Source organism: Sinocyclocheilus rhinocerous, unplaced genomic scaffold (genome assembly GCF_001515625.1).
Source record: "Sinocyclocheilus rhinocerous isolate Xijiao unplaced genomic scaffold, SAMN03320098_v1.1 scaffold1024, whole genome shotgun sequence".
Lineage (NCBI taxonomy): Eukaryota > Metazoa > Chordata > Actinopteri > Cypriniformes > Cyprinidae > Sinocyclocheilus > Sinocyclocheilus rhinocerous.
In genome coordinates this window covers 495,864-520,576 of record NW_015655417.1, presented here as the reverse complement: position 1 = coordinate 520,576, position 24,713 = coordinate 495,864, and the positions used below count along the sequence as shown (strand labels likewise).

General features: G+C 37.6%; 2 protein-coding genes across 2 annotated transcripts; one reads left to right on the top strand and one right to left on the bottom strand.

Moving 5' to 3' along the window:
• Positions 1 to 782: 782 nt before the first annotated feature.
• LOC107718278 (creatine kinase M-type-like) lies at positions 783 to 3,922 on the top strand. Its single transcript, XM_016525285.1, has 7 exons — positions 783 to 857; positions 2,018 to 2,227; positions 2,347 to 2,501; positions 2,571 to 2,703; positions 2,786 to 3,081; positions 3,186 to 3,375; positions 3,463 to 3,922. Exons 2-7 carry the CDS (start codon positions 2,038 to 2,040, stop codon positions 3,639 to 3,641), a joined length of 1,143 nt encoding a protein of 380 aa, XP_016380771.1. The 5' UTR covers positions 783 to 857; positions 2,018 to 2,037; the 3' UTR covers positions 3,642 to 3,922.
• A 1,612-nt stretch (positions 3,923 to 5,534) lies between these two features.
• On the bottom strand, positions 5,535 to 23,528 carry LOC107718277 (MAP/microtubule affinity-regulating kinase 4-like; the record flags this gene model as incomplete). The annotated part of the gene is made up of 16 exons (XM_016525284.1): positions 5,535 to 6,744; positions 8,241 to 8,280; positions 8,554 to 8,598; positions 11,948 to 12,030; positions 13,758 to 14,033; positions 15,873 to 15,976; positions 16,626 to 16,837; positions 17,042 to 17,225; positions 17,314 to 17,423; positions 19,030 to 19,129; positions 19,251 to 19,370; positions 20,473 to 20,709; positions 20,881 to 20,937; positions 21,129 to 21,199; positions 22,774 to 22,839; positions 23,462 to 23,528. Coding segments are annotated over 16 exons (2,106 nt in total), but the record flags the coding sequence as incomplete, so codon positions are not given.
• Positions 23,529 to 24,713: the final 1,185 nt, after the last annotated feature.

The window sequence follows — 24,713 nt, the reverse complement described above, 5'->3', positions numbered from 1 at the left end:
AGTTGCTCCACCTGTGTCTCCCTCGTTAGCCTCCTCGTTTGGTTCCCATTTATTCTCCTTGTGTCTGTCATCCTGTGCTGATCCGTCATTTCTCATTGTGTGTGTTACGTGTCTGCATGTGGTGCAGCTTTAGGCCTGCCTGTCTGTTTTTCCCCCTCGGGGTGGTTTGAGTTTATTTTTGTTTCATTTTTATTATTAAAATAAATAACCATTTCTCCTGCAATTGAGTCCTCGCTTCATCTCCCCGCACGCACCGTGACACTACCACAGTGAGAACAGTAATTTATGTATACTATTTCATTAGTTCACTATTTCATATTTTTTTGCATAAAAAGTTAATATACCATATAAAGGCAATTTTAACTTTAATACATTCACAACACTGAATATTATGATTAATTTTTTGTGGGCTTTGTTTAAATTTGAGTCTTTTCCCTTAGAAAAGATTAAAGTAGCAAAGACAGTTTTAGGCCTATAACACAATAGTTGTATACAATTAATAACGGAATGCATTATAGTTCTTAAAATGAAGAAATGAAACTTCTTTGTGCTTCTGCAGGGCCTTCGAGTTATTTCATAACTGAGCAAGGGGAAAAGGCCATTGTGAGGGGGTGGGGACAGCTGTCTCCCCATCTCGGGTGTTGTGATGTAGCTTCTTTCCTTTTAGAACCTGAAACCCCTATCAAGAAGTGCAACTGTCCAATGAGGTTCAAGCATGTGCGAGCCGAGCAACCAATGGGCAGCAAACATCGAAGTATATAAACCAAGGTCTGACATCTTGCAAAGTAGGGCAACCCCTACATTGGCTTGGTGAACAGGATCTGATCCCAAGGACTGTTACCTTTTCTCCCGTACAGGTAAACTCAAGGGAGGGAATAAGGGGTACTTCACAAACATGAAAAACTTCAGCAAAAAAGGGTGTAATACACTGTGGCTTTATGTGCGTTTGATCCAAAGTATTTCCCCATACAAATTAATCAAACCTCATTGGTGTTAATGACTGGATCCCTGATGCACAATATCAGGATTCTTATGGAATTACTCTTGATTGTTGGAGTATTAGAAATGCAGAGTTTCATAATTTTAAAGCTGCTTTGCTCATGGTAGATCTGTAGAAAGCTTGTCATTGCCTGATAAGCATCAAAGAGTCATAATGCATTGGAAAGCTAATAAGAGAGCAGTCTGGAGTAGATTTGCTGTCTATGGAAGGAATGATCTGTGTGCGTGACATCTGCTGTACTTTGGTGCAAGGTCATGTTATCTGGGGGAATTTATAGCTGATGTATTTTACTCAAGTCTATTTATAATACTTCAGATATTGCATTTGTTTTGTATGCAACTGTGTGCCAAAAGCTGTGAATATGTGGACAAATAGATTAGTAATGATTTATTACTCCTAAACTGTAAGCATTTGATATTTCTAATATTTTGTTAATGAAATTTTGCAAAAGCTAAATTGGCATGATCATAATACCAATTATGGGGCGAGTGTGCATGCTCCACCCCCAGCAGAAATTAGAGAGGTGAATGTGCTATCTGCTTTGAGTGACGGGAGTGAGTTTGGCAGCCATGCTAAAAATATCACCTGCTGTCTGATGCATATAAGCATGCGAGCTATTCAACCACCACTCCATGTAAAAATATGAGGTGCTGGTTAGACATAGCAAAATATTTTGTTACTAGGAGACTGAAGTTTACTTGGGACACAAAATATAGTATGCATTAACCTTGTCTGCAACTGCTGGCATCTTATTCTGGAAACTAGCGCTGCTTGTTCTTGACCGAACGCAAATGGGTAGTCGTTCATAATTCTCTATATCAATGGCAGCGATGAGGAACCTTGGTTTCCCTCTTTCCTGGGTCCAATGAGTAAGCTACACCTTAGTAGGCCTGGGGCAATGTTCCTGGTTGTCCACTCTGACAACAGCTCTGCAGACAAGATTTGCAGACTAATCTGAGTCTCCAAAGCACACTGTAAATACTTTGCCAACTTGCCTTACTACTTGTCTTTCGGCAGATCTCCAGAAAAGTGCAATCATGACTAAGAACTGCAACAACGATTACAAGATGAAGTTCTCTCTGGAGGAGGAGTACCCTGACCTCTCCCAGCACAACAACCACATGGCCAAAGTCCTGACTAAGGACATCTACAACAAGCTCAGGAGCAAGTCAACCCCCAGTGGATTCACCCTGGATGACTGCATCCAGACTGGTGTGGACAACCCTGGTAAGTAGAACATGTTTGGATTAATTCTCCCATAGCAGCTAATCTTTCAAGAAACCACAAGCAATGTTTTAGTTGTTCTAGTAGATATATAAAGCACTACCTTTTGATCCCAATTCAAGGCCATCCCTTCATCATGACTGTCGGCTGTGTGGCTGGTGATGAGGAGTCCTACGAAGTCTTCAAGGAATTGTTTGACCCCATCATTTCTGACCGTCACGGTGGCTACAAGCCCACCGACAAGCACCAGACAGATCTGAACTGGGAGAACCTGAAGGTATGTTAAAGTTCTTTACATTATAATGGCTGTTTTACTCTACTGTGGCTGATGTTTACCTGTGTGCAGGGTGGTGATGACCTTGACCCCAACTACGTTCAGAGCAGCCGTGTGCGTACCGGCCGCAGCCTCAAGGGATTCACCCTGCCTACCACCAACAGCCGTGGTGAGCGTAGAGCTGTGGAGAAGCTGTCCATTGAGGGTGAGTCTCATTAACGTTATGTCCTGACATCCACAAAACAACATGCATGGTCTTATTGACGTTCACATTGTTCCTCTCACAGCTCTGAACAGCCTGGATGGCGAGTTCAAGGGCAAGTACTACCCTCTGAAGGACATGACTGATAAGGAACAGGAGCAGCTCATTGCTGACCACTTCCTGTTTGACAAGCCCGTGTCCCCCCTGCTGCTGGCTGCTGGCATGGCTCGCGACTGGCCTGACGCAAGAGGCATCTGGCACAATGACAACAAGACCTTCCTGGTGTGGGTGAATGAGGAGGATCACCTGCGTGTCATCTCCATGCAGAAGGGTGGCAACATGAAGGAAGTCTTCAAGAGATTCTGCGTTGGCCTGCAGAAGGTAAACCCCATTATTTACTACCTAATTATGCTGTACTTTTAATCCTTTGGTCATCTAATGCGAAGATAAGCAACGAAGGCCTGACTCCTTGTTGTATATTGCAGATTGAGGACGTCTTCAAAAAGCACAACCATGGTTTCATGTGGAACGAGCATCTTGGTTTCATCCTGACCTGCCCCTCTAACTTGGGTACCGGCCTGCGCGGTGGTGTGCACGTCAAGCTGCCCAAACTCAGCACATATGCCAAATTTGAGGAGATCCTGACCAGATTGCGTCTTCAGAAGCGTGGCACAGGTGGGCTTGAAATCATTGAATGTATAAAATGGCAGAGAGTTACACTGTGATCATCATTTTGAGACTCTTCGTACTTCTATTATTCAGGTGGTGTGGACACTGCCTCTGTCGGCGGTGTGTTCGACATCTCCAACGCTGACCGTCTGGGCTCCTCCGAGGTGCAGCAGATACAGCTGGTAGTTGATGGTGTGAAGCTCATGGTTGAAATGGAAAAGAAGCTGGAGAAGGGCGAGTCCATTGATGACATGATCCCTGCCCAGAAGTAAAATGGCAAAAGTGCTTTTCTTTTTTATTTGTTCTTTCATGCAGTCATGCCATCTTGACTTTTCCAAGAGACACTCCACCCTGCTCCATTTTTTCCTACTTTTTTCTCTTTCCTTTTGTCTTCTTTATTCCTGCACTTTTCCTTCTTATCTTCCTGTTCCTCCTGTAACATCCTGGGATCAAACCTCCACATAGCTAGAAAACCTTAGCTATGTTGTATTCACCTTAACTTTTTTTTTTTGTTTGTTGTACAAAGTTAATAAACGGCCCCATGTAACAATCACTCTGTGTTTTAAGCCTTTATATTCTTGACAAGTCTTGATTTGTACCTCCAGACACAGCTGTTAACTTAATGTACAGTATCTCACAGAAGTGAGTACACCCCTCACATTTTTGTAAATATTTTATTATATCTTTTCATGTGACAACACTGAAGAAATGACACTTTGCTACAATGTAAAGTAGTGAGTGTACAGCTTGTATAACAGTGTAAATTTGCTGTCCCCTCAAAATAACTCAACACACAGCCATTAATGTCTAAACCGCTGGCCACAAAAGTGAGTACACCCCTAAGTGAAAATGTCCAAATTGGGCCCAAAGTGTCAATATTTTGTGTGCCCACCATTATTTTCCAGCACTGCCTTAACCCTCTTGGGCATGGAGTTCACCAGAGCTTCACAGGTTGCCACTGGAGTCCTCTTCCACTCCTCCATGACGACATCACGGAGCTGGTGGATGTTAGAGACCTTGAGATGCTCAATAGGGTTTAGGTCTGGAGACATGCTTGGCCAATCCATCACCTTTACCCTCAGCTTCTTTAGCAAGGCAGTGGTCGTCTTGGAGGTGTGTTTGGGGTCGTTATCATGTTGGAATACTGCCCTGCGGCCCAGTCTCTGAAGGGAGGGGATCATGCTCTGCTTCAGTATGTCACAGTACATGTTGGCATTCATGTACTGTGACATACTGAAGCAGAGCATGATCCCAACATGTACTGTGACATACTGAACTTGGCCCAATTTGGACATTTTCACTTAGGGGTGTACTCTTTTGTGGCCAGCGGTTTAGACATTAATGGCTGTGTGTTGAGTTATTTTGAGGGGACAGCAAATTTACAGTTATACAAGCTGTACACTCACTACTTTACATTGTAGCAAAGTGTCATTTCTTCAGTGTTGTCACATGAAAAGATATAATAAAATATTTACAAAAATGTGAGGGGTGTACTCACTTCTGTGAGATACTGTATATGTATGTAATGTATAACACAATTGTGGGGGATCCATTCAGAATTCTCAAAGCTGAACATCAATACACAATTGAAACCTTATGCACACTTTCATGAATACAATCAGCTAAGCTGACCCGAAAGTCATTGTGAGCACTAAAAGATGAGTAATTTGTGCAGAATAGCACAATGACTGTCAACAATAGTTCAAGCACAGTTTGTCATTTCTTTCAGTTATTATGAAGCCAGATCATGTTGGTTTGAATTATAACAAGTTAGAATATTTGCAAATCTTACACAATATATTTCAACCTGAAATGCAATAAATCAATAGAAATTGCTGGAACAAGGAACAATAGTTCATTGAATGACTAACACACTTACAGAAAAAGATCAAAGAGCAAATTGTAAAGAGTGATTTGAAAAGCACACATACACTAATTCAAACAGATTCATACCTGTATCTGTGGATATCAGGTTTAGAGCTACCAAATGAGTACGATTTGTATTATTTAGCTTCTGAAAATAAAAAATAATTACTCTAGATAATAAGATCTCTATTGTTATGTATTCTTTATATATTCCCAATATATTTCCTGAAAACTTCCATTAAGCAAATATCTTTGTTACATTTTGAACTGAACAAAATAAAGACACACAAATCACTGGATTTCAGACAAATGTTGTATTAATCATTCTTGCATTTTCACACATTGCACAGCTCAGACATATTCCAATCTTTACGATGAGGACTTACTATGTCAAATCCGAGATAAACAAAGTCAACAGTCTGTTTGTGGTCATTCAGCAGAGTGCACTTCTGGCAAGATAACAGAGGTTTCTCATCAGCGTAACACATACAAGAGCAACACAAAGAGCATTGTGTCTTGACTTGGCTCAATGGGATAAATTGCACCATTTGAAGGGAGAACTGCTTTTAAACAGGTGATGTTGCTCACTCAGACGGTGTGACCATGTAATGTGACGAACCTAAAAACAATGAGGCTCAGGAAAGCAGACATAACCTACTCAACCTGCATCACTGGCAAGTTTGACAACCAAACAAAATCATTCAAAAATGAGGAGAAATTGCTATAATTTTCAGCATTTGCATTGTCAGCGGCTCTGCATGTTGTCTACGGTATGAAATAGTGTGGCTTTCATACGTGTTTTTTGTGAATATGGTTATTTAAACAAGGATAAAATAAAACATACTCTTCTTGCTGGCAAAGTGGAAGAATAGAAATCAAAAAATGTGTTAAATAGCAGCAGTTAAAAAGGAATGACAATGTACAGAGTGAACACGTCACAAAAAATGGGTGTTAAAAAAAACATGGCTAAGATACCAGGTAAAATTAGCGGTAAAACAGACCTGGAAAAGGGAGTTCCTTCAGCAGAGCTTTTGTGTGAGCAGGTGCCCAGTTCTCAATTTATGTGTGCCAGTCTTTGTAGGCTTAGAGGGGGCGGGGGTGTGGGCGGGGCTACGTCCACTCATCCCATCTTTCTGTCCAATGCTTTTGTCCCTGCCCTCCACCCCCTGTTGCCCTCAGAGTTCGATATCTTTGGACACGTTGGTGGCAATGTCCCGAAAGGCAAGCGGTGCCCCCCACAGGCGTTTAAATCGAACACCGCTGGTATTGGCGGGGCCGTTGGGCAGCTGACACACTTCTGCTTCGAAGGCAACTCGGGAGCCAGCAGCTCCGTGGGTGCAGGAGAGGAGGAAGGGCCCGGCCTGGTGGACCTGGCAACCGCAGCCCTGCGCTGCCTCCCGCAGAGCCAAAACTACCTCAGCCGGGTCCCGCGGGCTCCGCACCTTCACATCCCAGCCGCATCGGGGGGTCCGGGGCTCTGTCGCTTTTTGATACCCAGATAGATAGCGACTGTGGAGGGAGCGGTGGTGAAATGAGGAAGAAATGGAGGGTGGGCGATGACGTAAATGAGCGGATGGGGGATGGAGGGGGGACAAGAGAGAAATATATTAAAAATATGCAAGAACAAAAATCCAGACTTAAGTCTAGGAGTCTGTGATATTATTTAAATAAACTGATGATCAGTAAATAGAAAGGTAACACTTTATATTAAAGTTCCATTTGTTAACATTAGGTAGAGCATTGGGTAACATTAATAAGAAACAACTTTTTGATAGTTTATGATACGTAATGTATTTAATGTTTATGTGAACTTTGCGGTAAAGTGTTACCAACAAAATCATCCTAAATAGTTTGAAATAAACATCCTAAAAAAAGTCTGAAAACCCTTCTACAATCAAAAAAAGAGAGGAAATGTTTAGATAAACACTAAAACCTGTTACCTTTCAGGAGACACTGGAGTTCTTCAGGATAATAAAACCATTTTCAAAAACAGTTACAATCTGAGCATTATTTAAATTCAGTGTGACTATCAGAAAAAGCTGTAGAACATTTTGGAAGGCCTGAATAAAATGTGAATGCCATTAATTAATTAATTTTTTTAATGTCAAGAAATACACTACCATTTAAAAATTTTGGGTCTGTTATATTTTTGAATGTTTTTGAAAGAAGTCTCACCAAGGCTGCATGTATTTGATCAAAAACACAGTAATATTGTGAAATATTATTACAATTTAAATATTCATTTTCTTTTTTCAAATACATTTTAAAATGCGATTTATTCCTGTGATGGCAAAGCAGAATTTTCAGCAGCCATTACGCCAGTCTTCAGTGTCACATGATTTACTTTGAGTAATCATTCTAACATGCTGATTTGCTGCTCAAGTAACCAAAGAATATAATATAAATTTATATTGAATATAAAATTCAAAAGAACAAGATTTTTTAAATCTTACTGACCCCAAACCTTTGAACAGTAGTGTATAAAAACATTCATACTTAAATTAATGGGCACATACAAATATAGGGATAAAATATAATAACATAATAATCAAGCAAAGAATATTTGGTAGAGCACTATTGTATGTTTATGCTGAAATTAACAAAACTCAGAACAGATTCCTGTGCAGCCATACATCACCTGTCATGCACTACATAAACATACATTATTCCTACATGTAAATCTCAACCAAATGTAAACTGCATTCAAGGTACATACACTTGGCAGCTTTTAACAATAATATATATTGAGAATAATAATTTAAAAAATGTCATTCAAACATCCATGTTAAAAACTGAAATGTGACTTTCCAAATGCAACAGTCAACCACTGTCAGTGAATATGGAAAAGGTAAAGGGAAGGACAAGTACGGATCTAAACAAAATCTAAATACAAAATCTAAGCTAGTTTTGATGCACACAGTACACAGTTCTATATAATTAACAAAATGCAGTCACATTCTGATCAGTCTGATCTGCCATGGCACGGATCACATGCTAGAAATTACCTGTATTTTTTAGCCTGACTTTTTGTAGTTGTATCTGTAGCTAAGGAGAAGTAAGAGAGAGTTAAAATCGTATGTGAGGAAGTTTTAGTTTTTTTCCCTTTTCTTACTGAGCAAATAATATTAATTGATCTATCTAGATGATCGTTTTACGGTATTATTGTTCATTTTTCGCTACCTATTTTCTGTCTTTCTTCTGTTTGATTTGTTTGCTTGTTTTCTGCAATGAAGAAGATGGTCCAGAATTGGAGGATGGATGGCTTATGTTACTTCCTCAGTCATATTTGTGTATTAAAAAGATAATGGAAACACTCACCTTGTGACCGGAGATCTGCAGACTCTCTCAGGTTCGTCTGTGACCCTCAAGAAGAAGACAAAGGTTCATGTTAGTAATCAATCAGCCAACAGAGCGGCAATTAGTCTTCATCCCACCCTCCACAAACAACCAATCGCATGAGTTCACATCTAACACCACAGACTTGCACTGTTACATTGACGTCACCTTCAGCAATCCACAAAAAATCGCCACTGACAACAAAAGAAAGTGACGACAGTGATGGATTTATAGAGTAGGATTATGTATTTAATATATTAATTACGTTTTTCAGATGTCATCACACGTTGCTTAATGTCAGTGTAACACAAATTAAAGAAACATTCACAATTGTATCCTTGATAACACCATCTAAATAAATGTATTTCCTGTGTGTCTGGTTATATGCTTTTAAGTTTATTAATCTACTATTCTACATGAGATGTTAGAAGAATATTAGTAGTTATTAAAGCAGCACTATGTAACTTTTTTTGTTCAAAATTTGCAAAATTTATATAATGAGCGAGTACATCATGAATTCATCTTCCAAACCGCGTTTTTGTCTTATTCCGAATCACTACGGTACACTTATAATAAGTACTTATAGTTGGACTATTGTAGCCTGGTCGGGTCGTCACCGCTGCGGAGTAACACATACCTGCGTGAATCGCCATAGACATAAACTTAGAGAAGTAGCTCCGGTTGGAATGTTCTTCCGCGGGATTTGTGCAGTTCTGTTTATTAACCGCTAGAGCGCCAAAAGTTACATAGTGCTGCTTTAATATTGCTTTAAACAAAGAACGTGCTAGTTGACTGATGTCCACATGAGGGCGCTAGGGTTCAAGGCTGCTTTTATGAGCACTTGTGAAACTTTCCATTCACATGATATGACAAATGAGGTGGCCAGTGGATTCCCTCTTAAAGGAACAGTACATGGGCCTCTTCCTCAAAACATTACAGGGAAAATGGAGGGCTCTCTGTTGGGTGTAAATAAACCATATCTGGACAGAAAAATTATGTTGTAGGCAGGGTAGGCAAATGAGCTTGGCCAACGGTGAGAGGGATTTGGCATGAAAGGATGAAATACATGTTACATAACTAAAACGGTTTAAAATAGAGAGAGGAAGCCCCTGCCTGACCCTGCCTTGTTCAAAATTGTCCAGATGAAATTGTTTTAAACAGCTGCTACTGCATTTTTCACTAGAAACCTGATAAAGGCACACAGTATTCCTTGGACCAAGCTAAATGTCACTTGAATGAGTAAAAGGTGAGAGAAATGCATGAATGAATGAATGCATGAAAAGGCTGATACATGGATGGTGCTATGGTGTAAAAGACCCCTTGAGCATCAAACACAAATACAGAACTTTTTAAAAATATTAAATCTTATTAAATATCCACAATAATGTATTTTTACAAAATGCACTAGCAATAATCAAAATAGTGTGGTTCTGTCAAAACTGAAATCATTTACTCACCCTGTCATTTCAAACATGTATAATTCGTTTCTTCTTATGACAAGCAAAATATTTAGCATAATACACAAACTGACTGTCATGCTGTGGAAATGACAAATGAAGTAGTGTAAAACTGGTCCAAATGACTTGTACGTAGGGTTGGGATTCTGCTTAACGATTCCTTGTTTCGATTCCAATAAGATAAAAAAATCCAATAAAAAAAAATTAGTCAAACATTTATTCTGAATAACATGAGCAAAAATCAGCAGCCCACAGAACCCTTAGGCCTAAAAGAAGAACATTTGCCTATGGTTTTAGCAAAAATACCACAGCAAAAACGACTAACATAAATTTCAAACATTAAATTGTTAAAGACAAGTACACAGTCAGTAATAAAATAGGAACAAACAATTAAATTATTAATAGTGTTATGTTGCTATAAATGTTGAAGGACTTTTGTTAATGTCATGATGTTTAGCAATGTTCATTTTAGCAATAACTGGTTAGCTGTTAGTCTCTGTTCACTTTAAGGGGCGGGGATAGTCCGGCGCGGGTAGAGGACGGGCTAGAGAGAGTTCAGACCTCAGAGTTAGTTGGGAGAGTGAGAGCACAGAGCAGCGAGTGCTATTCTTCCTTGTTTTTCTTCTGTGTACGGCGTGGGTTACGGCCATAACAGTAATCCTCTTCAGAGTTACAGAGCAACTGAGAACTCATGTAGAGACAGCAGCCTAATAAACGTAGTGCTTGTCATTTATGTTCACTAATTTACTGATCTTGATTGAATATCTTTCGTAACTTTAATGAGGATTAATCTACATTTTATTTATCAAAAGTAAACTATGCAGTGTTTTGAAACTTGATTTCAATTTCTGTAGGCCTACCTGAAATTTGTTCAGTTGTATTTATTTATGATATTGTAGCGCTCCGTTACTAATGAAACCAGGCGTTTTCTTTCTCACCTGTTTACGTTCACTTAAAGGGGTCATATGATGCGATTTCAAGTTTTCCTTTCTCTTTGGAGTGTTACAAGCTCTTGGTGCATAAAGAAGATCTGTAAAGTTGCAAATAGAGGACCTACAATAATGTACAGTATTAGAAAAATAATGTGTTTTTTGAACATTAAAGCATGTCAACATATTCTGTTGCACCAAATACACAAAATAATGATCTTTAAAATAGCATCATATGACCCCTTTAAGACAAAAAAACGGCTGTATTTACAAGGATATTCTGACGTAATTTTGAACATATTGGTTGCAAGATGTGAAAGAAGCCAGTTCCAGCCCAGAACTAAATTTTTTGCAGTGTAAATAATGCACGGAACGGTTGGAGAACGAACACAGAGAACCGCGGGCCGGGCTCCCCTTGCTCGCGCTTCAGATGTGTGCCACGCACGCAAAACAGAGCGTAAAGTTCTTTTCTGCGCTTAAATCGTTTAAAATCACATTAAAATGCGAAAGCGGGAATCGAAATGATCGAATACCCGGTTATGGGAAATTTGGAACCGGTTGTAAAATGGAACCGGTTCTCGATACCCAACCCTACTTGTATGCAAGTCTTCTCCTTGCAATTGCTCTAAAAACTTGTTGATTCATATATGTTGTGGCAAGACCTGGCATGACACGTCTTGATGTACCATATCTGAAAATATAAAAAAATATATATGTTGCAATAAAGCAGACTAACAGCTTGCGTGTATTCCACAGAAGAAAGAATACCATACAGGTTTGGAATGACATGATGGTGAGTATGATGACTATCCAAAATGTATATTTTTAGGTGAATTGTTCCTTTAAAAAGCAAATAAATATATGTGTACAAGCTCAAGGAGGTGTTCTGACACTCAGCGCCAACACAGGTGCCAAAGAGAGCGATGAGACTGTGAGTATTTGGACAGACTGAGAGATGGCAAAAAGTCCACAAACAGGAAGAAAACTTACTAACTGTTTTTGATCCCTGTGGCAGAGTGCAGCCCGAGACTGACTTGTTTGAGTTCTGGCGCTTAGAGGGGTCAAGATTGACCCTAAGAGTTGATGAAAGGAAGGAAAAAGGACAGTGAAGAGAAGGACAGTTTGGTAGACAGAAAGAAGGAGGGGAACAGGAAGATCGAGAGAGAAATAAGATTGCAGCAAGGAAAAAAAGCAAAGAAACAAATAAACAAAACAGAAACACAGAGCACCCAACAATAGAACAAGAGATAGAGGGACACGGGGGGGAGCAGGTGCCTGAAGCTGTCGGTTAATAACAGAGGAGGCTTGAGGAAGAGTTAATGCAAAGAGTATATGCATATGCAAACTTATATGGAAAAGGACTTTATCCATTGGATGTCACCCTAGGTAGGTTAATCTAATCGGGAAGTTTCTTTAAGAGATAGAAAGGTTGCTCTAATCTAATAAAGAGCTTCTAGATGCATACCCCTGCAAAAGTCATTCTTTCTGGCTTACAGCCCAGAGGCACATAAACAATTTCACTGAGGATGCTGAAGAGCAAAGCGCCCCATAAGCGTTCCTACATGCTACTGAACATCTCAATTACATTACAGACTCCAAAAGCTCCCATATCTAACTCCATTACCTCCTCAGATTGCACAGGACAATGGGCACCAAACCAAATGAAAGATGACTTTGTAAACTGATTGGCTTCAGCAGTGGAGCCTATGTTATTTTGATATTATGCAGCTAATAGGCCGATCACATCAAAGACGATAACTATAATGGTAACTATAAAGTTAAATATAAATTCCTTCTTTTTTTCTGAGAGAATAGGGAAACACAGAGGAACGATATCCTTGGAATCAATTTCAGAACGTTTTTTCTTCCAGCTGATGAACGATATAAACACTGACAGCCAATGAGAATCCACCCGAATTAAAGATAAACAGAATATTATCGTCTGTTGGTGTAGACACTAATATAGTTATCTTCTGTTGGTGTGAACGCTAATATATATATATATATATATATATATATATAATATTATATTATAGTGTTGTAGTTATTGTCTGTTGGTGTAGACGTTAATATACAGTAGTTATCATTATAGTTATTTTTATAGTTATCGTTTATTGGTGTGGTCTCTTACATAGCTATCTTTATAGTTACCGTCTGTTAGTGCAGACAATAATATAGTTATCTTTATAGTTACCGTTCTTGAGGTGAATGCAAATCTAGTTATCATAAAAGTTATATTTTTAGTTATTGTCTGTTGGTGTGGACAATAATATAGTGATCTTTATAGTTATAGTCCGTTGTTGTGGATGTTAATATACAGTAGTTATCGTTAAAGTTGTGTTTATAGTTATAGTTCCTTGGTGCGGATGATAATGTAGTTGTCTTTATAGTTAGCGTCCATTGGGTGGATATATAAAATGAATATAATTATTGTTGTAGGTATATTTATAGTTACCGGCCGTTGGTGCGGACACAAATATCGTTATTGTTATAGTTATCTTTATAATCATTGTTCTTGGGGTGGATGCTAATATAGTTATTGTTATACTTATAGTTAGCATCCATTGGTGTGGATGTTAACGTTTAAGTTATCCTTATTATTATAGTTATTCTCTGGTGTGAACAGGCCTTAAACGTCCTCAGATAGCACCATGCTAACTCTAAAAAGTAGAATATTTGGAAAGAGCGAACTGATTATATGGAACTTGATTTTATTTGGATCTATTTTTATCTATAATATTCAAAAGTTTACTCTCTTAAAGTCATTCTGGTTTACAAGAATCCGTCGTTCTCTTCTTACCTGCGGGTAAGTTTTGAGGTCAGCTTAGAGAACAGGTTTGTGGTGGCACGGCTACGGGAGTGTGGCAGAGGGCTGGCTTCGTGAGAGAGGGTGGGTGAGGTGGGGGGTGCGTGGGTGGGAGGCCGGTGGTCCCGGAGCTGGCCCCCGTGGAAGGTGCTGCGGATTGTGGAGCCCCTCGTCAACCGAGAACGCTCGGAAGATGTGGAGCTGGAGGCCCCAGCCCCGGAGATGCTGTGGGTGGACGGGGAGGCTGGAGGTAATCGATGTGACAAAGAGCTGAGGAAAGAGACAAGAAAACATGGATGGAAATTAAATTCCCCCTAAACTGAAGTTGTGTGTAACTCGTCCAGCATTGCTTTTGCTATGGACATGAATGATACCTACCCAGAACAATCATTATAGGATTCTAACAACCACCCAGAACATTATGGTAGCAAGTTTTGCACAGGCAAAAATGCATGTGAAAATGCAAAAATCTAGCTTTAATTAGCAGTTATCATGGATCTAACTGGAGGCTACTTCGGTAACAGAACCCAATCCATAATACAAAGTCCAAAACGAAACACAGTAACAGCTCTGTAGCGATACGATTAAACCAATATCAGATCTCGAGACTCAGAGAGGCAGCTCTGGCTGGGTTTAGTTGAGCGTAAATGTGAGGCAGGATGCTGAGTCACTGAGGCATGAGCTCTCTTGTGTTCTTATTCCCATCTCAGAAACAGCCACTTAAGGCAAATTAAAACTGAACCCTTAGCGGAAAAAAGCTTGCACACGACTGCACATCTGAATGCTGGAAACAGAGAACATTGAAGGAGTGAGAAATCTCTTTATTTTCTGTTTATTAAACTAATCCGAACCAGGGAAACAGGAGAGAAAGTCATAGGACAAAGAGAGAAAAGGAGAGCAAGAAGAAAAATGATGATCCACAACTCACACCCACAATGGTACTGGCATTACTAAGGTGTCCATAGTGGTGGTTAGCAGCTTTGGGTGGTTAACAGGGTGTTGTTACTAAGGACCCCTTGAACACTTTTGGAATCGCTTCGACAAGCAGTAGCACACCTCTCCTCTTGAATAGGAATAGTGATGCTGTCCATAGCAACTAGCACTACTAATGTCTCGGTTCAGATGGGTTCACGTCACAGACGTGCAGCTCTTGGCACCGGACTGCCTCTGTCCCCTCCGTCTCGCTCAGTTTTGGCAGAAATCTAACAGATCTCACATGCTGCCTCAGTCTGCCCACTGGCCCGGGGCCACTTCACTTAACGCTCTAAATAACCCTGCGCTGATGGACCTTACACACACGCACACAAACACACACACACACACACAGAGGATTTCCTATAACAGAGTTTCACATATTAGCTTCTATTGGTCGGAAACACTGCAGTCATTAATAGCAGTTCTGGGCAGAAAATTTGTGTGATGAAGGGTTTGAAATAGCTTGGCTAGGTTGAATGTATTCAGTGTTTATATGGGGTCCAATTAATTTGAGACTAGTCTGAGATTTAACATCTCAGAATTTAGGTTTGATGATTTTAAACAGTAAAATTAACAAATTCTATTGAAATATTCTACATTATTTCAAATCAAATATGCAAATCTGTGACTTATTAATATTAATGGTAAAATATAAATATCATTAAAATCATTACCCTGATAATACTATTTGCAATCAAAAAAACATTGTATTAAATTATAAAAATCATTTCAGATTTCCTCTCAGATTTCACTGTGTATTTGTCACATTCTGGTGATGGTGATTCTGCGTGTGTGGACACGTGTGCTGTACTAGCTGGGCTTGGGGGAGGGAGGCTTCTTTAGGTCAACCAGTCAAGCAGCCTTATGACCCAGACAATCCACGTGCCTCCTCTCGTTCTCTTTAAGTCACATGACAGCCAGTCTTTGGGCCTCCCCCGATGAGGAGGAAAGAGAGAGAGGAGGGTGATAGAAGGACAGCTAAGCAGTCACCATCTGCCACTGCTGAAGCATAACAGACCAAATCCATCTCAATAAACAAGCACACAGAAAAAAATATTTTCGTCTTCAGCATGTACATCAATTCTGAAACTTCAATGCATATATACAAAAATAAAATACAGAGACACATTTTACCTGTTCTCTTTCCCATTCTGTAGTAAGGTGTGTCTGTCAGTGCTCGTACGGTCCGTACATACATAAGTGTTCCTACGGGTCATGGTACTGGCAGGGATGTTGTTCTAAAGCATGAAACAGGAAGCAGGTATTGAAAACCAAAAACAATGGATTTTACACAGATATACTATTGCAGCTATCCAAATATGACGTGCTTTTCTGACACAACTGTCCTCAGAAATTCATGCATGCAAGGAAACATCACTTTATGACCAGAGAATGCTGATAACGAATGTGAACATGTGCCATTATATCCTGGGGAATAATTGTTGTTATTGATGTATTTGGTGTACAGGAAGTTATGTAACATTTTAATGGACGGCACTTGAACTGTCATTAGCATGATTTTTATTTTCTACTTTATTAAAGGAATAGTGCATCTAAAAATGAAAAATCCATCATCATTTTACTTGTCTTTGGAAACTTTTTTTCTTCTTCTGTGGAACACAAAATAAGTTATTTATAGCAGAATATCCAGCTTCCCTTTTTCACAGAGTGAAAGTAAACAGTGACCACGGCTGTAAGTAAGGTTGACGGCTTATATTTCAGTTGCTTCCTTGCATAAATCTATCATATGGCTTCAAAAGACTTGGAATATAGTGCACAAACCCTAAGACCGAATTTGTGAACAATTGTGAAAAATCTCCTGAACAATTAATATTTTAATTGATATTTCCTGCAACAGGATGTATATGATTTCCTGTGCTTGATTACCGTTGTTGCATTGATGTCTTTGCGGCGGTCAGGGATCTCAGCTTTGTTGGGGTTGTTGGCTGTGCTGACCATGGGGCTCGACGGGGGGATGCTACGACTGCCCACCACACTGCAGCTGGCCTTCCTCGAGGGCAGACGCTCCTCTTTTAGTTCCCCCTCTCCTGTACTGGTGGGGCTGCGCTTGGGGTGGGTTACTGGCACTGATGGCCCACCTGACAAACATTATAAATAATGACAATTATAAATTATGTTAATAACAACAACAACAACAACAACAATAAAATGTGTTGCTATTAATAATTATTATTATTACTGATAATAATAATAATTATTATTTTAACCTATAATTATAATTAAGCTATAAATAATATCAAACTATAAAAATGAAATGATCCATGAGGGGTGCCGGGACTCACAGAAGTCGCTGTGCCTCCTCTGGCGGTGGTAGGTGGAGGCACTGCGCTGGGGTTTAGTGTGACTGGAGGCAGAGGTGGAGCTGGACGAGGAGGTGGAGGAGTGTTTGCTGGTGCCATTAGTGATGGGACTGGGCCGCACCCGTGCTAGAGACAAACTGCTGCTCGAGCGGGACTCCATGCCATCCTATAAGGTAAACATATACTGTAAGATATTACACACTTATAGGATAACGCACAGGCTGTTCTCAGGTCAGCGGCAATCCCTATCTCACCTCATTCTTGCGGCCTAGCAGCAGATACATGGCAAATATCTCATTGTACTTCTGTGTGCTCAAGGCATCTTTGATTTCATCACGGGAGTAACCCATTCCTACCATCACATCTGTATGACCAGAGAGAGAGCAAAAATAATTAAAGCAAATAAGCAAGTAGTCATTAAGCAAACAATTTTAACCAAATTTGAGCAACCTGGTTTTAAGTGCCTTGCTAGCAAGGTTTGAAACCACAACCTTCTGGTTACTACAATGCAAAAAAAATTTGGTTTCACTTTGATTTTGATGGTCCCTTTAACACATTCTGTTGACTATAGGTAACGTTGCACCTACATGTCTACTAACTCTCATTAGAGTGTTAGCAGAGTATTAGTAGACTGGTAGGGTTAGGATTAGAATAAGTTGACATGTACTTGCAAAATTACTTTTAGTCAGTAGAATGTCTGTTGGGAGACCATCACAATAAAGAGTTAGCAGATATTAAGCAAAAAGTCTACTAATACTCTAATGTGAGTTAGTAGACATGTACGTGCAACGTTATTTATTGTCAACAGAATGTTCAAAAGGGACCATCAAAATAAAGTGTTACCAAATCTTTTATTGTTATCTTTTTTTTCAGTAATCTGTCTTGTTACATATAAGAAATATATATATACATCTTGATGGTCCCTTTAACAAATTCTGTTGACTATAGGTAACGTTGCACCTACATGTCTACTAACTCTCATTAGAGTGTTAGCAGAGTATTAGTAGACTGGTAGGGTTAGGATTAGAATAAGTTGACATGTACTTGCAAAATTACTTTTAGTCAGTAGAATGTCTGTTGGGAGACCATCACAATAAAGAGTTAGCAGATATTAAGCATAAAGTCTACTAATACTCTAATGTGAGTTAGAAGACTTGTAGGTGAAACGTTATTTATTGTCAACAGAATGTTCAAAAGGGACCATCAAAATAAAGTGTTACCAAATCTTTTATTGTTATCTTTTTTTTCAGTAATCTGTCTTGTTACATATAAGAAATATATATATACATCTTAGAAACAAGATACATTTTACTTTGATAAGTAAAATTGTGAAAGGAAAGCTTTTCTTCACAGAATATACACTACCGATTTTATTAAAGAAATTAATACTTCTATTGAGCAAGGATGCATTCAATTGATGAAAAAGCTTTTACATTGTTACAAAAGATTTCCTAGAATGATTTCTGAAGGATCATGTGACACTCAAGAATGCTGAAAATTTAGCTTTGCATCACACGAATAAATTATATTTTGAAATATATTCAAATAGAAAACTATTTTAAATTGTAATAATATTTCACAATATTACTGTTTTGACAATTTTTTATCAAATAAATGCAGACTTGGTAAGCATAAGAGTCTACTTTCAAAAACACTGAAAAACTGTATTTACACCATAAATTTTGCATGGTTTTTAAAATAGTTTATTTTTCTTACTTCATTTGCAAATTGTTTTAATCATATATCTAGAGAAATAAAATTTTGGCAATGGGGTAAAAAATTATACAAAAATGTAAATGTATTACTTAAATATTATAAAAAATATGTATTAAAAAAGCATAAATGTGCAAGATACATCTTGTTATGAGTATGTTTATATACTGGAAAGCCAAAAAAAAATGTAAGAAAATTATTTTCTAATAAAATCATGTAAAAGGGCCAAAAGGGGAAGTGGTGGCAGGATTTCTTACCTATACGGCTGCTGTCATTATAATCCTCCACAGGCTCTACATGAGGCTTCAGGTCGTCGTTTTCGTACCCGACATTCATCCACTTATCCTTCATGATTTGCTGAAGGGGAAGAACAGAAAGTCAGATCGAGTGAGCAAAGGCCCGCAAGATCCATGCAAACTCAATAAGACGTATTATCAACTGTGATGGTCGATTGCGGGTCACAGTTGCTCCTCCTCACCTCCAGGGTGCAGCGCTTGGTGGGATTGAGCACAAGGAACCGGCGCAGGATGCTCTCACAGTCAGTAGACATGTAGAATGGCACACGGTACTTCCCCCTCAACACACGCTCACGCAGCTCCTGAGGGAAAAACACAGACTTCTATTCAACACATAACCTAATTCTGAACCCGTCAGCCACCGAATCGCCCCCACGGCACAAAGAAACAATCACAGCTCACTTGACCTACATTACTTGAGAGCAAAGCATTTCATAAGAGCAACTGCTGCACGTGTGCTGCCTTAGAAAATGTCTCAAATTGTTGTCATATGACTGTTCAGAATGACACATTATTTTACATTGAATATTAGTTGTGACTCAACATATTAAAAAGTTTGCAACAAAAGTAAACAAAAATAAACTACCAATAAACACAATGTGGCATTTATTTAATGTAGACGTTATTTCTTTTATCTTCAATAGATGAATTTCACCGTTTTCGAGAATGATATCATAATAGAAAATATCATAATATCTACTGATCAAATATGTTTTTACTGAAATGTAGACAATACATGCAGCCCTTAAATAGAGTAACTGACTGATATACAACAAATAAATAAATAATTTTATTGACCAGAGCTATCATAGTGCTCACAAACAATGGAAATATATAAATATTGCATAATAACAGGACATTACATATTTTTATTTATTATAATCGCTGATATTGGATATATATTGGCCGATATTATACATTTAAATGTGTGCATTTTCATTATTTTTACATGTGGATTGTTTTTGCCATCATTTAATAGTCACTTAATATATAAAAAATGTAATAACACTGTTAAATGCAATTTTAAGCAAATCTCAAAATTAAAATCTATTTTCCATACTGTACATTATAATGCTGTAATATTAAATTCACTTGTAGCATTAAAAATGATTGATTTTAGTTTAGTTTGTGCTTTATTTTAATTAATATGCACAAAATAGTGCAGAATGTTAATGGCGACCATTTATCAATTATCGCCCCATAATATAAAAATAATTATTAGCTTATGTCTATCAGGGGGAATTTTAATATCAGTGCATTCCAACCTACCACTGGAAAAAATATTAAAATTAAAACATATCTAGATAAACATGGTCGTTGGATGACTTTTTGACATACTCATACATCGCTCTAATCTTTTTCAAGGCCTTTCTTTCGTTTCTTATACTAAGTTGAGTAATTTACCTTGAGGTTTTGTCCATCAAAGGGCAGTGATCCGCTGACCAGCGTGTACAGTATAACTCCCAGACTCCAGATGTCCACCTCTGGCCCATCATACTTCTTCCCCTGAAAGAGCTCTGGGGCGGCGTAAGGGGGGCTGCCACAGAACGTGTCCAGTTTACTGCCCAGCGTAAATTCATTACTGAAGCCAAAGTCAGCAATCTTGATGTTGGCGTCTGCATCAAGCAGGAGGTTTTCCGCCTGAGTGAGGTATAAGATGTGATATATGACCATGAGCAGGAATTTAATAGCTTTGCGCTTTGGGGTTATTTTAAAAGGGAGCAAAGTGTGCAAAGATAAAGCAGTTTACTGTTTTATGAAAGCTACAGATGCAATAAAATGACATAATATGTAATGTGAAAGAACAATAACCTTCAGGTCCCTGTGAACAATATTCTTCTGATGACAGTAATAAACCGCAGACACGATCTGAAAGAGAAACACAGACAACGATATCTCTGAAACAGGAAACAGGAATAAAACAGGGTAATAGGAATAAAAATGTATAGCATGTTTAACACATTAAAAACAGAAAATACAGTTTGGTTTTGCTCCTTTTAGATTTTTATTTCATCAAAGGTGAACAAGTTTCAAGTTGCACTGATTATGATATGTCTTACCTGCCGGAATTTAGCACGCGCCTCCTTTTCCTTCATTCTCCCGTGGGATACGAGGTAGTCAAATACTTCACCTACCATAGAAGAAAAATTTGAGTAAACTTAAAAATAATAATAATATGTTCCAAAATTTAATTTAATATTTTTAAAAACAATTAAACTTCTTCAAGGAAATAGTTGAAATAAGATAATAATTATTTATTTTAATTTATTTTGGTCGATAACTGATACTGCGAAGGGCCTCTAAAATGTGCAGTTTTACTGTATTGGGGGGTCCGAAAACCAGTCAGTATCTTGTGTGACCACCATTTGCCTCACGCAGTGCAACACATCTCCTTCGCATAGAGTTGATATACTATAGAATATTTAAACTGCTTGATCTGTTGCATCATTGCAAAATGTAAACTATATTATCACCCAGCTCTGATCTGCTAAATGCAACTATAACACATGAAGATATTAAGATAACATAAACATTAACATCATGAATTTCCATAAAGCTGCTTTGAAACAATGTGCATTATGAAAAGCGCTATACAAATAAATTTGTCTAAATTCCTCTTGATAAACAGCCGATATTAAAATTCTACACTAGTCTAAAATTTGATTTAAAAAAACTGAAAAGTACAAATCAAAGTGAATCAAATGGAATTAGGCATCACAAGATTATAATGTACAATATGAAAAATGGATATTTATTTTGAGATTTGCTAAAAATGTAAAAGTTATTAATATTATTTAAAGAAATTTAAGTGAGTAAATTATTTAAACAATTTATTGCTCATAGGAAACTCTCTAATATTGTTCAACAATCCATATGGTACAAATATATTGCACATTCTTTCATAAAACTACATTGAGTAAAGATTCCAATAAGCACACATTGGATGGGTAACGGAGGTCACTAATATAACTCATCTAGTTATGGACAATCGATTGGGAATTTCCTGACTAATGAAGTTAGTTACTTAATACCCAACGACTGGATGCAATATTTCATTCTGCTACGTATTCACTGACGACAGAATGAGATTCATTAGAGGAAGGAATGGATAATGAATGAGCTTCCAGTAAGAATGTGTAGTATAAGCTAGCGCTGTACGCGTGCCTGTCCGTACTCTTGCACGTGCATCAGCCTCATCAGATAGATTAGGAGTGGAAACGTGTGATTCATTAAGAGAGCAGCCAATTGAAGCTCCACAAATAGGACGGGCTAAAGTTAAATTAAGCCTGATTTGACTATGAGCATCTTTACTAGCGGCAAATCACTATAATTGCTGAGCTGTGTGGGCCCGGCTTCAGTGAATGCACACGAAACCTATAGAAGGACGAAGGAAGGGAAAGATAAGAAGAGAGATAAAGGACGAAGCCTGTGCAGCTGTGCTCATTGATGTGACAGTCACACACATGCATGTTTACGAGTGAGTGAGTACAAAGACTGGAGACACGTGTGATTATTCATATCGAAAGTTATGTTGAAAGCTAGACAGTATATTTGGTATTAATGAGAAAGAGAGAAAAGCAGAAACATAATTTTTTCATTTTCAACAAAGTAATTTGCTACATTGAAGTAACTTTTTCTAACAGTGCATTAAAGTGTGCACATGTAGGATGCATGTATGTATGTTGAAGTGGGGAGGAATCGTACCACCACTGGCATATTCCATCACAAGGTAAAGCGTCTTCTCCGTCTCAATCACTTCAAAGAGCTGAACTGTATATATAAGAAAAAATTCACAATCAGAAGATCATTTTACCATGTGCAAAAAAGTAATAAGTAAACCGAGCAATAGAGAATATGTGCCGGTTGTTGACTCCAAGGAAATCTTCAGCCAAAAATGAAAATTCACTCAATAATTTACCCAATAATTAAAAACATTTTTGAAGTTTAACAGTTCAACATGAAGCTCAACATTTATTGAAACAAAGCTGACATAAAATAAAATATAAATATTAGATGAAAAACTTAGAAATGCTGCCTTGGCAACTAACTGTAATAAAATAAGTTGAAGTACTAAAATTACTAAAATAAATAAAAATAAATTAAAACTAAATAAAAATATTTAGAAAAAAATCATAAAAGTGACTAAAGCACATAACAAAATTACTAACTAAAATAAAAATAAAAATGGAAGACATAAAAATAAAAGCCAATTCAAAATATTAATAAATTGTATATAAGAGTATATTAATAATACTAATACAACACTGCTACAAATGCAGATAATATAAACTGAAAGAATTTTAGAGGTGGTCAGTGTGCTTTGAGAGGCCTCAGATGTTGACATTTTGGCAGTAAAAGTAAACGTTCACGCAAAAGCATCTAAAATACTCACCTATGTTTGGGTGATTGAGGCCCTTCATGATCCGTACCTCTCGAAAGAGCTGAGGAGAAATAAAGAGAGAAAGTAATCAGTAAAATTAGATAAAAACTTCTGTTTATACAACAACAACATGGAAATATTCGTAATACATAATAAAAAATGAATATACTATAATTAAATCTTAATATAATTAGAAATTAAATAGCCTACAATTAACTATTACATACAATACATATAATTATATAATAATAATTATAATTACTTTATACCCAAATGCTGATAATATAATTTGATAATACAATCAAAACATTTTCACTAGTGGTCTCAGACTTTCAGATCCTCTTTTCAGTCATGTTTAGTGGTTGATAAAATCATCTCTGTCAGAAACGTTTCAATGATTACATCAATAAAACATCATAATCCACAATGACCCTGCAGAGACTGATGGATGGGGATTCATGCAAATTCATAAATAGCATTTACACCGAAGCCCACGATAAATACAAAACAGCTCACACTCTCTGACACAACCCATGGTGCCGCCTGCTCAGCCTGTCCTTTCTAACGGCAGTTAAATTGAACGGAAAAGGGATCAAGCCAAAAAAAGACCCATCTTGTGACCAATCTTTCGTTCCGTTGTCAAGGACATCAGAGCTATGCTGTAGCTTGTCTGCTGCTGAGAATCACAGTCTTGTGGTACAGAGCTGAATCGCTGTTACACACAAAGTATCCTTTGAATTTCCTCCCTCCAACATTTCCTCCCATTCGGAAAAAAACATAAAAATTCTGTCCAAAACATATTTTAAATATGCTAAATAAAGTTGTAAACAGTGAAGCTCAATGAAATATATTTTGAAATTTAAAAAAATAGTTTTAGTTTCAACCTTCATATACCAAAACATATTTCAGGGGCATGAAAATACATTTCCAGTCTTAGAGTAGCCTATATTTAGGCTAAATACAAATGTGGATGGAACAGCATACTACAGATCAAAACTAGATTTATAATGATTTAAAAAAAAAAAAATCCTTGCTGATTTTATATGTTCCCATGAATTATAGACAACAAATAAAGCTCTTCTTCAAACGTAACATCCGTCTATGAATTTTCTTGGATTGCAATATATGAAGTTTTATATATTTTATATTTTTAAAAATATATTTTCAAAAATAAAAATGGCGAAAAATGTATTGGTGAATATATTTACACATTTTATATATATATATATATATATATATATATATAATATAATATATTTATATA

Excerpts from the sequence above, each read along its gene's own strand:
- LOC107718278 (XM_016525285.1), top strand. The coding sequence starts at position 2,038 with ATGACTAAGAACTGCAACAACGATTACAAGATGAAGTTCTCTCTGGAG. Across the intron at positions 2,704-2,785 it reads GGAGAAGCTGTCCATTGAGG|CTCTGAACAGCCTGGATGGC; the intron begins GTGAGTCTCATT and ends TTCCTCTCACAG. Across the intron at positions 3,082-3,185 it reads TCTGCGTTGGCCTGCAGAAG|ATTGAGGACGTCTTCAAAAA; the intron begins GTAAACCCCATT and ends TGTATATTGCAG.